At 43.4% G+C, this 15,085-nt stretch overlaps 1 protein-coding gene across 12 annotated transcripts in view; it reads left to right on the top strand.

The window, feature by feature from the left end:
* COL4A4 (collagen type IV alpha 4 chain) overlaps positions 1–15,085 on the top strand; it is a 122,932-nt gene that overhangs the window by 98,776 nt on the left and 9,071 nt on the right. For all 12 annotated transcript variants that reach the window (XM_053598295.1, XM_053598296.1, XM_053598290.1 and 9 more), the window contains 4 exons: positions 1,540–1,695; positions 3,786–3,893; positions 9,483–9,608; positions 13,800–13,916. In XM_053598295.1, the coding sequence (XP_053454270.1) occupies positions 1,540–1,695; positions 3,786–3,893; positions 9,483–9,608; positions 13,800–13,916 (507 nt within the window). The remainder of the gene's footprint in view (positions 1–1,539; positions 1,696–3,785; positions 3,894–9,482; positions 9,609–13,799; positions 13,917–15,085) is intronic.

The raw sequence follows: 15,085 nt of genomic DNA, 5'->3' as shown, positions 1-15,085 counted from the left end.
ATAAGGAAATCATGGCCAATGATGGCCACACTCCCTTTTCTAGATGCTGTCAGCCTGCAGGGACACAGGATCAGAGACAGGCACAGCAGAAGGCCCTGGCATCCATCTGGCAGATGGCTGAGCTGGTCCAGTTGGGGTGGGAGTGCGGGGAGTGGTGGGCTCTCGGGATCCTATCCAGGACCATAACTGGGCCCTCTCACTCTTCCCTTCCAACTCTGTCAGACCGTTTCTCCCTGGATACAAACTCTGACTCCAAGCAAGCACTTACAATCGCTAGCTTGAGGCTGCCCATAAGGCTTCAGGAGGGAATCACATGTTCTTTGTTGGTCTCTAGCACCTGTCTCATAAACAACTGCCACTGGCCCAGAGTGATAGGACCCGGGCCTGTCATACATAAGACAGTACACGTTGTCCCTCTTATTACTTTAGAGAGACAAAATCCAGCAAGGCAAGATGTTGGAAGTCATTATTAAGCTGACCAAGTAGGGTTAGGCTGGAGGGGGGGTTGGGGATTGGGAGAAGAGCACAGCCCTGATATCTTGCTAAATGCTGACCATCACATTCATACACGCACTGAGATTTCTTTTACAGTGACACAAGCCCGCTGTCTTCGAATCTTTAGGAATTTTTCGAGTTTGTACATTGAAAAAATTAAAAGCACTCAAAAATGTGCTAAGAAGTATAGAAGCTAAGTAGGAATAGAATTCATTCCTATGTGAAGACACTTATTTTCAAATAGGATTATAAATTTAGTTGAGTAAACATTCCTTTTCCTTCAGCTGTAATGTCTTCAAAAGCCTATCCATCTGTCCATTTGTCTGTCCATCTATCTATCTAGCCATTCTCCATCCATCTATCCATCCATCTATCCCTCCATCTATCCATCCATCCATCTGTCTAGCCATTTTCCCCTCCCTCCCTCCATCCATCCATCTTATAAAGCAGTGAGATGGCAATGCAAACAAAAACCATGAAATGACACTTTCAAAAGGAATGTCTCTGAAGGGAAGGAGGGCTTTGCTTAGGTCCATCTTGTCTAACAATTGCTCACCTACCATTGACACTATTTCTCAACTTGGGCTTCACATGACCCACCTGCTTCACTTTTGATGCTATTGACTTTCTTATTCTAATTCCCCCCATCCCTTACTTGGAAATCATTAAATCGATTTTCTTTTTTTTTTTTTTTATTAAATCATAACTGTATACAATGATATGATTATGGGGCATCATACACTCACTTCATAAACCATTTGACACATTTTTATCACAGTGGTTAACATAGCCTTTCCGGCGTTATCTCAGTTACTGTGCCAAAACATTTACATTCTACATTTACCAAGTTTCGCAAATACCCCTGTAATATGCACCACAGGTGTGATCCCACCGATCCCCCTCCCTCTACCCACCCCCCCTTCCCACTTCCCCCTATTGTTAAGTTGTAGCTTAAATTGATTTTCTTAAGAAATTCTCAAGCAGCCAGTATATACATTTGTCTTTGACTTAAAAAACATATTTTTTCTTCTTCCCCATGGTCAGGAGCACCTGGGCCCCCAGGCCCCCCTGGGAGTGTTGACTTTCTGAAAGGGGATCCAGGTGACTGTGGTCTGCCGGGGCCACCAGGTCCCCCAGGTCCACCAGGCTCTCCAGGGTCCAAAGGCTTTCCAGGATGTGATGGAACTGATGGCCGGAAAGGTATGAATGCGAGTTGTTCCTTAGATAGCTTGTAGGGCCTGTCGTTAACTTATTCTGAGGAGTCTTGAGTACTGCACTATCATGAGGTAATTCCTATTTCTATGCAAACAGTGACTTGAATTCCGAAATGTCTTCACTTTCCCAAAGAGTCCTAAAGTTTGGGTAAAAGTTAAACACATAAAAAGAAGGAACACAAGTTTATTATTAACCCCTTGATATTCTTCCAAACCAGAACTACACAATAGAAACATCATGCAACCTCCATGTGCAATCTCAAAATGTAGTGGTCACATTTTAAAAGGTAAGAAGAAACACATGGAAGTTCACTTCCTACTTCATTTCATTTAACATAACATATCCAAATATTATGTTAAAAGACATATCATTAATATAAAATTATCAAGGGGATAATTGAGCTGGTTGTATGAACCCAGCTCCTTTCCCAAATAAGCCTCTCCTAAAATACTGATTTAAATTTATTTTTTTATTGAACTGCTAATATTTGAGAATGTCAGTTTTGGGTCACCACAGTTTCAGAGTCTTATTATAGTCAAACAACTTTTTTGTGGAACAGAGACATATAACATTGTAACTCCCATTATATTGATTTTATAAATAAGGAAGCTAGATATCAGAGAAGCAACTTCTGACATTTGCACAGGGAGCCCATTAACTAGCATCCTGCCTAACTTCTGAACCAAATGTGAACTAACGCAAAAGATTAGGGCCCAGAGGAGGTCAAATCTCCATGAGGCTGCCATGATGAGAGTGCAGATGACATCTCTAGAATTGTGTAGTGTGCAACCTGTACAAAGAATGGAGCCACCCATTTCATCATTAATGTCAAGTTTAGAGAATAAAGCTTACATCTGCTGGTATGTGGTCTTCCAATTATTGAACCTCAAAATTGGGCAAATGTGCTAGCAAGCCTAGCACTCTACTCACCCTGGTTGTTACTTTAGACCAGGGGTCCTCAAACTGCGACCCGCGGGCCACATGAGGCAGTGTGATTGTATTTGTTCCCGTTTTGTTTTTTTACTTCAAAATAAGATATGTGCAGTGTGCATAGGAATTTGTTTATAGTTTTTTTTTAAACTATAGTCCGGCTCTCCAACGGTCTGAGGGACAGTGAACTGGCCCCCTGTTTAAAAGCTTGAGGATGCCTGCTAGACAATGAATTTCCACTTGCACGTAAACTTTAGGTCTGGAGAAATAGCATGCCATACCAACAGCAGTGATCTACCCAGGGATATGCAAGGGATTAGAAATACTGATTGAACCACTAGTCATGCTTCTGAACTCACATTCTAGAGAATATAAGGGCCAAATAGTGCTTTACTGGAAGGAGGGCAAGGGAGTTTCTTTGGTTTACTTTTTATGACTTACTTAAATAAGAAAGGGAAATATTTTATCGATTTCACAAACGTTTGGTAGGCCCCTATAGGAATATAGTGATGAGCAGATTTAAAGGGTCCCCACTGTTACTAGGCGTAGTGTAACATGGAGGACAGTTGACCTTCATACTGAGGGATGCTTCAACGTAACCCGAGCTACATGCTCTGAGTGACAAGCTCATCAAAAGGCAACTGGACTTCGGGTGGGATTCCAGGGAGGGCTTCCCCAAGGAAGTGAGTCTTGGTCTGAATGTTAAAGAATGAGGAGGACTTATGGATGGGAAGAGATGGGAGCTGACTTGGTGTGCCTGAAACTAACACACCGAGGAAGAGAGTGGTGTGAACACCAGCCTGGGAGGCATGGTGTTCCCAGATACTGGAAACTCTGCCCTTGTTCTCCCTTGTGGTCTAGGTCTTTGAGTGTCTCCAGAGAAAGTTCAGGATTACCTGGCTTCTGATTCTAATTTAGTTTCTGCCTTGACTATGGAACCATTTTCCTAGTCCTTTCGGCTGTATCATTGTGTTTCCCCCAGGCAGAGACAGCCCTTCTCAGCCTGGCAGCAGAAAGTGAGGCCAGTCTTGGTTCTCAGGCCAGTTACGTCCTGCATTTTGTTGGAGGGAATCTCTGAATTCAGCCAAACTCTCATCGTTTCCGTACTGCTTCATTCCACAGCCCCCGTTTTATGTTTCTTTTAGGACCAATGGGATTTCCAGGGCCCCAGGGGCCACAAGGACTTCCTGGGCCACCTGGAGAGAAGGGTCTACCTGGACTTCCTGGCAGAAAAGGGCCCACGGGTCCTCCAGGTAAGCGTCTAATGCATTTTCATTTCCACTAGGCAGCAGACACTCAGCATCTTGTATAACTATTTGCTGTGATGGGCATTTTTCAGAAAGTAGGTAATATTCTGAAATTACTAGTGCATTCTTATGACTTAAGCCCTTTCTGATATAAAGGGTATATTTCTTTCCAGCTGTATTGCAAAGTCTCATGTTTCATAAACTGATATGTATTATCAAAGTAAGTTCAGAGATTAGGAGTGGATTTTATGTGTAATATTTCTAAGGGAAATAAATAATGTGTTCCTTCCTGGAAGAGGCAACGACTGATTTGATTATTGTTTGTTAGGATTGTGTATTTAATTCCTGTCTCTGAATTTTCATTGATTTTCCTAGATAGTCTATTTAACTTTTTCTGTAAAGTATGTTAAAAGGCTATTCAATTTAACTCTGTAGACAACGCTTTTTAATTATTGTGTCAAAACAAGCCAAGGAAGTGTTAGGCAGAGAAAAGGGAAGCAGACATGTGCATTTGAGGTTGGCAAAAGTAGTATCTTTCCAGATACTAAATCACTGTTATGGTAATGGGGTGTCAGGTCAGAATATTTTGGAATTTTGTAAATTAGCACTCTAGGCCAAAGAATAAATAAGTAGCACTCCTTTATTATATATCATAGACAACAGGGGAAAAGGCTTATACTTTGATTCTTTTTATATTGCCTTTCTGTGCATAACCTGTAAAACTTGGCAAACTAATCATTTTCAGAAGCCTTTAAATGGATAGGATTCCTATGTACATTAAATTAGAGCATGTTTTCCATGAGAAATTGACTAGAATTTTATATTACTCAAGAGAATTTCATTCCAAGTCTTTCTAGAGATGGAAACTCCATTACTGAGTAATAGCTGCTCCCGTCAGTCACGTCGTTGTGGGTTTTTCACGTAAATAAGATGCTGCCATTCTGCTTGTCATGGATCCTGTCCCAAATTATTATTTATGTTCTCACTCTATTTCATTTTTTTCCTAATTCACACATTTAAAATCTCTTTCCACCACATGAAAACCGTTGTCTGGCCTCGTTCTTTTGGCTTCCGACCTCTGCAGGTTCCAGAGGTAAGTTAGCAGCGCTGTACCATTGGTGATTTCCCCTACATCTGTTTCCAGTCACTTCTGTACCTATCTTTTCTGCTGTGTTTGTGAGTCAAACTTTGCTACATTTCCATAGATGGAGTTCTGTAATTATATTAGGTTATAATGCCTTTGCTTCCTTGTTACAGATATAGTAACCTCACATTAGAGTGTCCTAATACTGAGCCTTATTATGGGTTGTCAAGGCAGGGTAGAAACCCAGCTTGTATGTAGTATAATTTCAACTTGAGCATGAAGTGTGAGGGCTTTCTCTGTTGAGTACTATGGTAATACCCATGTAAGTTCCTTTTATACATTCTGTGATATAAATACATAGAACATCTCTAAAATAAATAGTATCAACAACATTAAAAGATGGGCCCTCAGCACTCAGTAAGGGGCTGTGACAAGCCTTTCCTATCACACCCTTAAGTTCATTTTCAAGCAGCACATTTCTTTATGTATTAAAAAGAAAATGTTCGCTTAATGCTTTGCAATGTCAAAACAACATATTATTTTTTCCCTGGCACTTTCAAAGAGAATAAGAAACATTTCTGAAAAAAGAAAAGAAAAGAAAAATTATGAATACTTGCATTTTTTTATTTCTGATTAATAGGAGGGTATCTACAATTTAAAACTTATAGATTAACAGTAGACTGTCACCTTTACTATTCAACATAGTGCTGGAAGTTCTAGCCAATACAATTAGGCAAGACAAGGAAATAAAGGGAATCCAAATGGGAGCAGAGGAGGTCAAACTCTCCCTCTTTGCCGACGACATGATCTTATACTTAGAGAACCCCAAAGACTCAACCACAAGACTCCTAGAAGTCATCAAAAAATACAGTAATGTTTCAGGATATAAAATCAATGTCCACAAGTCAGTAGCCTTTGTATATACCAATAACAGTCAAGATGAGAAGCTAATTAAGGACACAACTCCCTTCACCATAGTTTCAAAGAAAATGAAATACCTAGGAATATACCTAACGAAGGAGGTGAAGGACCTCTATAAAGAAAACTATGAACTCCTCAGAAAGGAAATAGCAGAGGATATTAACAAATGGAAGAACATACCATGCTCATGGACAGGAAGAATCAACATTGTTAAAATGTCTATACTTCCCAAAGCAATCTACCTATTCAATGCCATTCCTATCAAAGTAATCTTTTTTCAAGATTTGGAAAAAATGATTCTGCGTTTTGTATGGAACTGGAAAAAACCCCGTATAGCTAAGGCAGTTCTTAGTAACAAAAATAAAGCTGGGGGCATCAGCATACCAGATTTTAGTCTGTACTACAAAGCCATAGTGGTCAAGACAGCGTGGTACTGGCACAAAAACAGAGACATAGACACTTGGAATCGAATTGAACACCAAGAAATGAAACTAACATCTTACAACCACCTAATCTTCGATAAACCAAACAAGAACTTACCTTGGGGGAAAGACTCCCTATTCAATAAATGGTGTTGGGAGAATTGGATGTCTACATGTAAAAGACTGAAACTGGACCCACACCTTTCCCCACTCACAAAAATTGATTCAAGATGGATAAAGGACTTAAATTTAAGGCATGAAACAATAAAAATCCTCAAAGAAAGCATAGGAAAAACACTGGAAGATATTGGCCTGGGGGAAGACTTCATGAAGAAGACTGCCACGGCAATTGCAACAACAACAAAAATAAACAAATGGGACTTCATTAAACTGAAAAGCTTCTGTACAGCTAAGGACACAATAACCAAAGCAAAGAGACAACCCACACAATGGGAAAGGATATTTGCATATTTTCAATCAGACAAAAGCTTGATAACCAGGATCTATAGAGAACTCAAATTAATCCACATGAAAAAAGCCAACAATCCCTTATATCAATGGGCAAGAGACATGAATAGAACTTTCTCTAAAGACGACAGACGAATGGCTAACAAACACATGAAAAAATGTTCATCATCTCTATATATTAGAGAAATGCAAATCAAAACATCCCTGAGATATCATCTAACCCCAGTGAGAATGGCCCACATCACAAAATCTCAAAACTGCAGATGCTGGCGTGGATGTGGAGAGAAGGGAACACTGTTACACTGCTGGTGGGACTGCAAACTAGTACAACCTTTCTGGAAGGAAGTATGGAGAAACCTCAAAGCACTCAAGCTAGACCTCCCATTTGATCCTGCAATCCCATTACTGGGCATCTACCCAGAAGGAAAAAAATCCTTTTATCATAAGGACACTTGTACTAGACTGTTTATTGCAGCTCAATTTACAATCGCCAAAATGTGGAAACAGCCTAAATGCCCACCAACCCAGGAATGGATTAACAAGCTGTGGTATATGTATACCATGGAATACTATTCAGCCATTAAAAAAAATGGAGACTTTACATCCTTCGTATTAACCTGGATGGAAGTGGAAGACATTATTCTTAGTAAAGCATCACAAGAATGGAGAAGCATGAACCCTATGTACTCAATCTTGATATGAGGACAATTAATGACAATTAAGGTTATGGGGGGGGGAAGCAGAAAGAGGGATGGAGGGAGGGGGGTGGGGCCTTAGTGTGTGTCACACTTTATGGGGGCAAGATATGATTGCAAGAGGGACTTTACCTAACAATTGGCTTATTGTACCCTCAATGAATCCCCAACAATAAAAAAAAAAAAAAAAAACAGTAGAATGCTTGCATTTTTCTTTCTAGGCATCTGTTATTAGCTGTAATGAAAATTGCCCTGCATATAGAGTCCATATATTTTTAGGGACCTTGAAAGGGAGGCTGTGGCCCCTCTCTTTCAGTTTCTGGTTAAATTAGAAAATAAGGAAAAGCAAAAGCAAAATATTTTTGTTCAATCTTGCTATTTTAAATGTTTATATTTAAAAATTAAACTTGTATATTTAATATCTTCATTTCAGTGCTGTATCTCTGTGTGTATTAATACATTTGAGCATAACATCAAAATTGTATATGAAGTACCAGCCAAATGCCCCCATGACCACCCCCCTCATTACCACCACCACTGGGAAAGGCCCAGCTCACTCAAGGAAGGCAGGAAATGTTCCCATCTCTCTCTCTCATGTCACCCAGAGTAGAAAAGCCACATTTTACATTAAACTAGAGTAGAAAAGCCACATTTTATATTGAACTGTACATTTTATAAAAATACATTAGGGCCTGTGCTACTTGTGGTTTTATAGCATATTTTACAAGAGGTTAAATTCCAAACAGCTTCTGGAGTTCAAGTCCATTTGCACAGACGCATTAGCATTGTGTAGATTAAAACTTTGTTGTGATGGCCTCACTTTTTCTATGATTTTCTTGCTCTTTTATCATTGCATTCTTAGAATTATTTTGCACACATTTGTGTATCTTTGACGAAAATCTTAACTAATCAAGTGGTGTGTTTTAAAATATGTTTTATTTATGAAAATTTCTCACCCAGCTATTAAGAGGTTTTTGAGGCAGTGTAATCTGGTGGTTAAGAACATGGCCTTGGAGCCAGAATATACTGGCTTTTAATCTGGGCTCTGCCATGTGTAGTGGTGTCACTGCAGATATGTCCCTTATTTACCTGAGCCTGAGTTTCCTTATCTGTAACGTTGTCATAACAGTAGCACACATGCAGTCTTGTAGGGAGGATTTAATACTGCACCACTTAGCACAGTGAATGACAAGATACAGCACTCAGTAAGTGTTAGCCGTTATCATTATTGTTCAGTGTTATAATTTATTATCCCTTGTGGGATTTTTTTTTCCCCCTTTGGAGGATGACTGAGTGAAGCTTTAGAAAAAGGGCCTTTAATATAGTGAATGTAACAAAAAGGAAAAATATGTCAAACCTTTAGCATAGTGACTCTTCACAGTAAGATTCCCAGATCGACACCATGGGTCTCACCTGGAAACGTATTAGAAATGTACATGTCGGGTCCTCCTCAGACCGCCTGACTCAGAAATTCCAGTTTCTAACAAACTAGCCCAATGATTCTGATATGCTACAGTCAGAACTATAACTTTACAGTGGTGCTTCTCAGGCCTGGTGGATTCTGGAATCACCTGAGGAGTTTAAAAGAAATATTGATGCTCCAGTCTCACCCCTGCCCCCGAATTCCTGTTCAATAAGTCAAGATGGAGTCCTAGCCTTGGTAGTTTTGGAAAGCTCCCCCAATAGGGTTTATTGTATGGCCAACATTGAGGGCACTGCCCAGGCATATCCTGTTACCAAGGGTTTCTGGAGGTGAGACCTGGGCCTCAGTATACAGAGGGTGACTCATTTGATCATTCATTCATCCATTCACCCAATAAATGCTTTCTAGAAGTTTTTCATGCACCCTGCGTTTGCCTGCATGGAACTCACAGTGGAATGTTGAAGCCCCTGTTCACATTTCAGTGTAGTGTCAGGAGTCCGTCTGCAGCCAGGGAATGCAGAAGGAGCTCGTTCACAGCATGCAAAATCCACCATGCAAATGTCATGGTGCTGCCAATTTCAGGTGAACCTGGGCCACCTGCAGATGTGGACGACTGCCCCCGAATCCCAGGGCTTCCTGGGGTACCCGGCCCACGAGGACCAGAAGGAGGCATGGGGCTCCCTGGACCGCGAGGCCCCCCAGGATCAGGTATGAGCCTTTCTCTGATTGTTCATTTTCTCACCATATATTACTGAAACAAAATTCTAGATATTTAATGATGTTGCTTTTTTTAAGGAGTCTAAACAACTTATAAGGAGGAAGCAATGAAGACATCCTTCCACTTAAGACATCATTTTTACCTTGATTCAAAGTACATTAAGTATGTACTAACTGGATGCACACATCACTTGTATGTTTACGTTGAACTCCTACTTCAATGCTTTGACTTGGCCAACTTCTGGACATGGGGCTTTGAAACCTCTTAGCACGACAGAGTATATGCACCATTAACAGTCATTAGTAGCTGATGACTTGATTTTGGATTAAAAACAATTTAACTGAGACTTGGCAGAGCAGAGCCTGTGAGAAGGAAGGAGATGTGTCACTTAGAGGAGGGCCAGGGTAAAAGAGGTCCCCTGCTCTGAACTTTGGCAAGGACCACATGGTCCACGTAATCGTGAGCTTTGTTGGGTCATTGCCAGGTTGGCAGGGTCCCTATTTAAATATTGAAGCCAAACCATTCTTTTAAAAAAGCATTCTCTAGTGTTTTTTTTTTTTTTTCTTTCCACTTGTCCTCATTTTAAAACCGAGTTTCCTTGCTATGTATATATGTATTTGTAATGTCAAGGGTTAGGTTCTTCCCAACTTTCAAAAAAAAAAAAATAACCTTCAAGTAGGAGATGTGAGCTTATAATGGGGTTCTGCAAATTGCATTTAGTAAATACTTCAGATGCCCTCTGCTCCATGTAAAGAATGGCAGGGGGTGCTGGTGACCAGTGTGCAAAGACCAGTAGAGCTGTGCTTCCCCTCTCCAGGGTCTAAGCGTCTCATGGCACACGAAGCCAACAGAACATAAGGCACTTAAGATGATGGTAGATTACAACTCGTGTTTTCAAAGGGGTTGTGAGTGGGGGGTGGAGGACTGCAGGACTGCCCAGACCCCAGCAAGACCTGGCATTTAAGCGGAGCCGTGGAGGCACGCTCTTTTGCAAACTGCCCTTCTTAATCTGCTGTTACTTCTGTGCTGTCACCATTTCCTACCATGGTGTCTACAGTCACGGTGGAATATGTCACAGAGATGACTGTGTCATAATTTATTTAACCACCACATTTACAAATTATTGATTGATTTGGTGCCAGTGGCTCTGCTAGAAATCAATTAAGCCAACAAGGGCTTGCCCTTTGGAGCAACAGGCTAGCAGACAATGAAGGCTTCAACCAAGCCCATGCAGATGGGCCGAGTGCTGCTGAAGTGTAATGGGGGAATTGGTAACAGGGGGATTTAACCTGGGTGTAGGGAGGGAGAGTCACAAGGAACTTACAGGCCTTGGTTTGCAAGCTGCCTGGAGCACCTGAATCCCCAGGAGAGCTTGTTACAGCACAGATGGCTGGTCCAGCCCTCAGACTTTTTGATTTGTCAGGGATGGAAAGGGTGCTGAGATTCCTCCATTCCTAACAAATTCCCAGGTGCCGCCGCCTCGGGTTCAGGGACTACACCTGGAGGACCCACTCTGATGTAAGGTGTTCCCCCCTCTCTGCTATGACAGGCAACTGGTAATGAATATCTTGTAAGCATCCCTGATTATCATGAAGAGACAGTGTAATGGCTGAGAGCAGAAATTCTAGAACTGGAGTACATGGGTCTAACTCTCTCTCTACCACATAACCGCCCTCTGACTCCGTTTTTTCATCAGCAAAAAAGGCAAACTAACATATAAAGCCCTCGGAACACTGCCCGACGCAGAGCAGTGCGTATGTGTGTTTGCCATGATTATCCTTGTTTCCTTAAATTCCCTGAGGAGAATTCTGATTTCAAGAATAGGCAGCAGTGTAGGATCTCTCGAAAGAGACCACCAGGTTCATCACCAGAAAGAGTTTTGAAAATTAATAACATAGCACAGCATCTCTCAAGGTGTGGTTTCTGGGCCAGCAGCAGCACCTGAAACTTGCTGGAAATGCAGATTCCCAGGCCCTGCCCAGCCCCCTGAGGCAGCCGCCTCCACACGTCATTCTCAGAAGCAGCAGCGGCTGTGTCCCTGCCAGGTTTAGGTTTGTGTTCCCCCTGACGTTGATCAGGTGGGCAAGAGGGGAAGCTTCACGTGTAGGAGGGCTGCGGGCGAGTTAGCTGCTGCACTTGGTGTGAACACACTTGGGGTCTGGCCTGGGGCAACCCAGCTGCAGGGTGGAGGTGCCCAGAAATGAAGATAAGGAAAGTGCATGAGAAATCTGGTTTCTGCTGGCTTACCCAAACCAAGTCCAACCTCCCCCACCTCCGTGCGTCCTCTCCATGCAGGGTTGGTGTATTAAGGGGACAGGCTTTGGGCAGCATCGTCTTTTGCTAACACGTTCACTTGACACCCAGAACCTGTGCTGTCAGACAAGGTGTCCCTTAAATAGGGTGAGGGAGGGTGGCTCAGTGAATTCCCCCTGTGGACTGGCCACCTCAGCTTTGTCGCTGACCACACAGTCATGGGAGGGGAGACCAGAGGCAAGAGTGAAGGCCGCCAAGACACTGAGCGAGGCCTTTGACTCAGCGGCTGGTCTCAGCCTGTGTCAGTCTGTTCCAGCTGTCGTAACAGAGCACCACGGACTGGCTGGCTTAAATCTACTTGTTCTCAGCCTGGATGTAGAAGTCCAAAATCAAGGTCACTCGCCTCGGCTTGGAGACGGCTGCCTTCTTCCCGGGACCTCACAGGTCTTTCTTCTGTGCCTTCTCAGGGACATGGACCCCTGGTGTCCCTTTATGTGTCCAAATTTCCTTTTTTTCTAAGGACACACGGCCAGATTGGATTAGGGTCCCACCAGATAGCCCCCTTAATCACCTTGTTAAAGGTTCTGTCTCCAAATACAGTCACATTTTAAGATGCTGGAATTAGGACTTCAGCATAAGAATCTGGAGGCACACAAATCCACCCATAACAGGCCAGTTTGTGGCAGGGGGAGGGGGAGGGGGAGAATATGAAGAACAAGCAGAGACTGGAAACCTGGAGAGGATTAGGAATTCAGGTAAGTAGGGCTGATGGTAAAAACTTCCCCAAAGGCAATGACCATTTCTGCCACCCTGACCAAAGGGAGACTATGGCTAATGAATTGATGTTTTGACAGAAAGTAACCAAGTATGGGGCAGGAAGGAATTGCTTGGGCCTTCTCGCCCACAGTTTCACCAGAAGGCGCCGTGTCTCTTAGACAGCCATAACTGTGCACAGTGATGTCATGATGACTTAATTGCTGTTTGTGCCTTTGCCTTCTTATTCTTATGGATATAAAAGTGTGTGGAACATGACGCTTGCATGGAATTCCAATGCTCACTCACCGGCCTGCCCACCACAAGCTGAGTACAGATGTGTCGCAGTGTCACACCTGCCTTGGCCCCTAGGTTTTCTTTGGCCTCTCCAAATCAGATCCTTTGCGGAACACTAAGCACTTGAAGAACCCTCAAGGTTTAGTGTGATGGCTGCCAAGTCCCAGCCTGTGTCCTCTGCAGCTCGTTGGGGCAGGGGCTAGGGAGGTGACAGCACAGCCTCTGCATGTGGCCCCTGCCTGCAGCTTTCCTCTCTGAGCAGCTCTGTGACTGCTCTGAGCCTCAGGCTGGGCACTGGTGAAACTGCACATGAGAGTGCCTTGTGCTACGGCTGCTGGGACAACCAAATTGGATGATCCATGTACGGGAGGAGCGTGGTACCCGGCACGCTGGAAACGCTCAGTAAAAAGCTATTTTTAAATTGCTGCTCTTGCTCCAGATTAAACTTGACCACTAACTGAATCCTATTATAGTTCATTCATTTGTCCATGTGGACTTAACAAAATCGCTATTAAGGATATTTAATTATTAAAGCTATACATGTTCAGTGTTTTACAAAATGTGCAATGTCCAAGAATAGAAAGAAAATTTGAAAACCTCCATTTCAACACCTCCCTCGTTTAGCTTCGGATCCCGTCCCAGCCCTTTACTGGCTCATTGGCTTTAATTAAGCAAAGTATTTGACCTCTCAGAGCCTCAGTGACCCCAACTGCAAAGCGGAGATAGCATATCCCAATTTCCGTGGCTGGAAAGACGAAATGAGCTGCTGCAGTGGAAGCGGGCAGGATGCCGGGGCTGGCACACAGACACACACAGGCAGTAAGAGCTGGCAGGTGCCATGGTTGTTGTCACCACCACTGTCATGAACTTTTCTGCAGGGTGCAAAGGAGAGCCTGGACTGGATGGCAGGAGGGGCGAGGACGGAGTGCCTGGGTCTCCTGGGCCTTCCGGATGCAAAGGTGACACAGGAGAAGCTGGCTGCCCTGGAGAACCAGGTGGAGTATCAGTTGCTTTTCTCTTCTCTGACACTGTTGATCTGAGAACTGTGTACAAAATCTCCGACCCCTCAGGTAGCTTTCCAAATTGGCTCCTACTAAAAGCATCTGCTTTAGATACTAACTCACCAGGTTTCAGACAGACGCAAGGAGAACAGAGCGGGAGGCATCTCCCTCAGTCTAACTGATGCTGATGCCTCACAGGGCCGAGTCAAGGCCCATAATACCGTATTCTGTACTTCCCCAAACAGCTGCACACCATCACGTAAGGCTCAGCCCTTTCTCCCGTCCCTATTTCAAGGTCCTGCTGGGTCTGCAGCCCGGCTTACTGTGTGATTCCTCTGGACAGGGGCGTGTTCTCAGCCTCACAGCCTGCTGAAGCATGTGGCCTCTGGTTACAAGTTCACTTCATCATATGACATAACCAACAACACGTTGTTTCAAATACAGGGCAAGTTCTTAAGAGAAAAACTTGGGGCATAGGCATCGTGGAAGGGGAGGTATGACCCTTCAGAAAAGAAACTTGAAATATAAAGCACCAGATAGCCTGGTAGGCGCCAGGACTCAGGGACTCCAAGACACAGTCCCATCCGTGAGAGTGTCTGGTGAGGAGCACAAACTCTGTGCCAGGTTAGTAGGGTAGAAATGAGTGAGAAGGCCTGTGTGGGGAGCTTTGTCTAAAAGCTGCAGCTCAGCTCCAGCCAACTGTGCCCTGTACATACGCGGGTCCAATGTGCCCTCCACTCTGCTTTGTTCAACTTCAAAATTCCAACTTGTAAAATCTTTACAAGTCAAATAAAACACATGGGCAGCCTGACTCAGTCCACAAGCTACCACTTTGTAATCTCTGGTTAAAATGATAGTGTGGGAGAAGAGCCTGTCAGCCTTGCAGAAACAGGGTGAATAAAACAAAACAAACACCTTTTGGTTGTAAAGTCTAACTTCTGGCCAGGCACAATGGCTCATGCCTGTAATCCTAGCACTCCAGGAGGTCGAGGTGAGAGGATTGCTTGTGGTCAAGATTTGGAAACCAGCCTGAGCAAGAGCGAGACCCCAAGCCCTGTCTCTACTGATAATAGAAAAGTGAGCCACGCGTGGTAGCACACATCTATAGGTTGCAGCTACTTGTGAGACTGAGGCAGAAGTATTACTTGAGCCTGGGAGTTTGA

This window comes from Nycticebus coucang, chromosome 7 (genome assembly GCF_027406575.1).
Source record: "Nycticebus coucang isolate mNycCou1 chromosome 7, mNycCou1.pri, whole genome shotgun sequence".
Lineage (NCBI taxonomy): Eukaryota > Metazoa > Chordata > Mammalia > Primates > Lorisidae > Nycticebus > Nycticebus coucang.
Note: the sequence above shows the minus strand (reverse complement) of the source record. Positions and strands in the feature narration are given on the sequence as shown.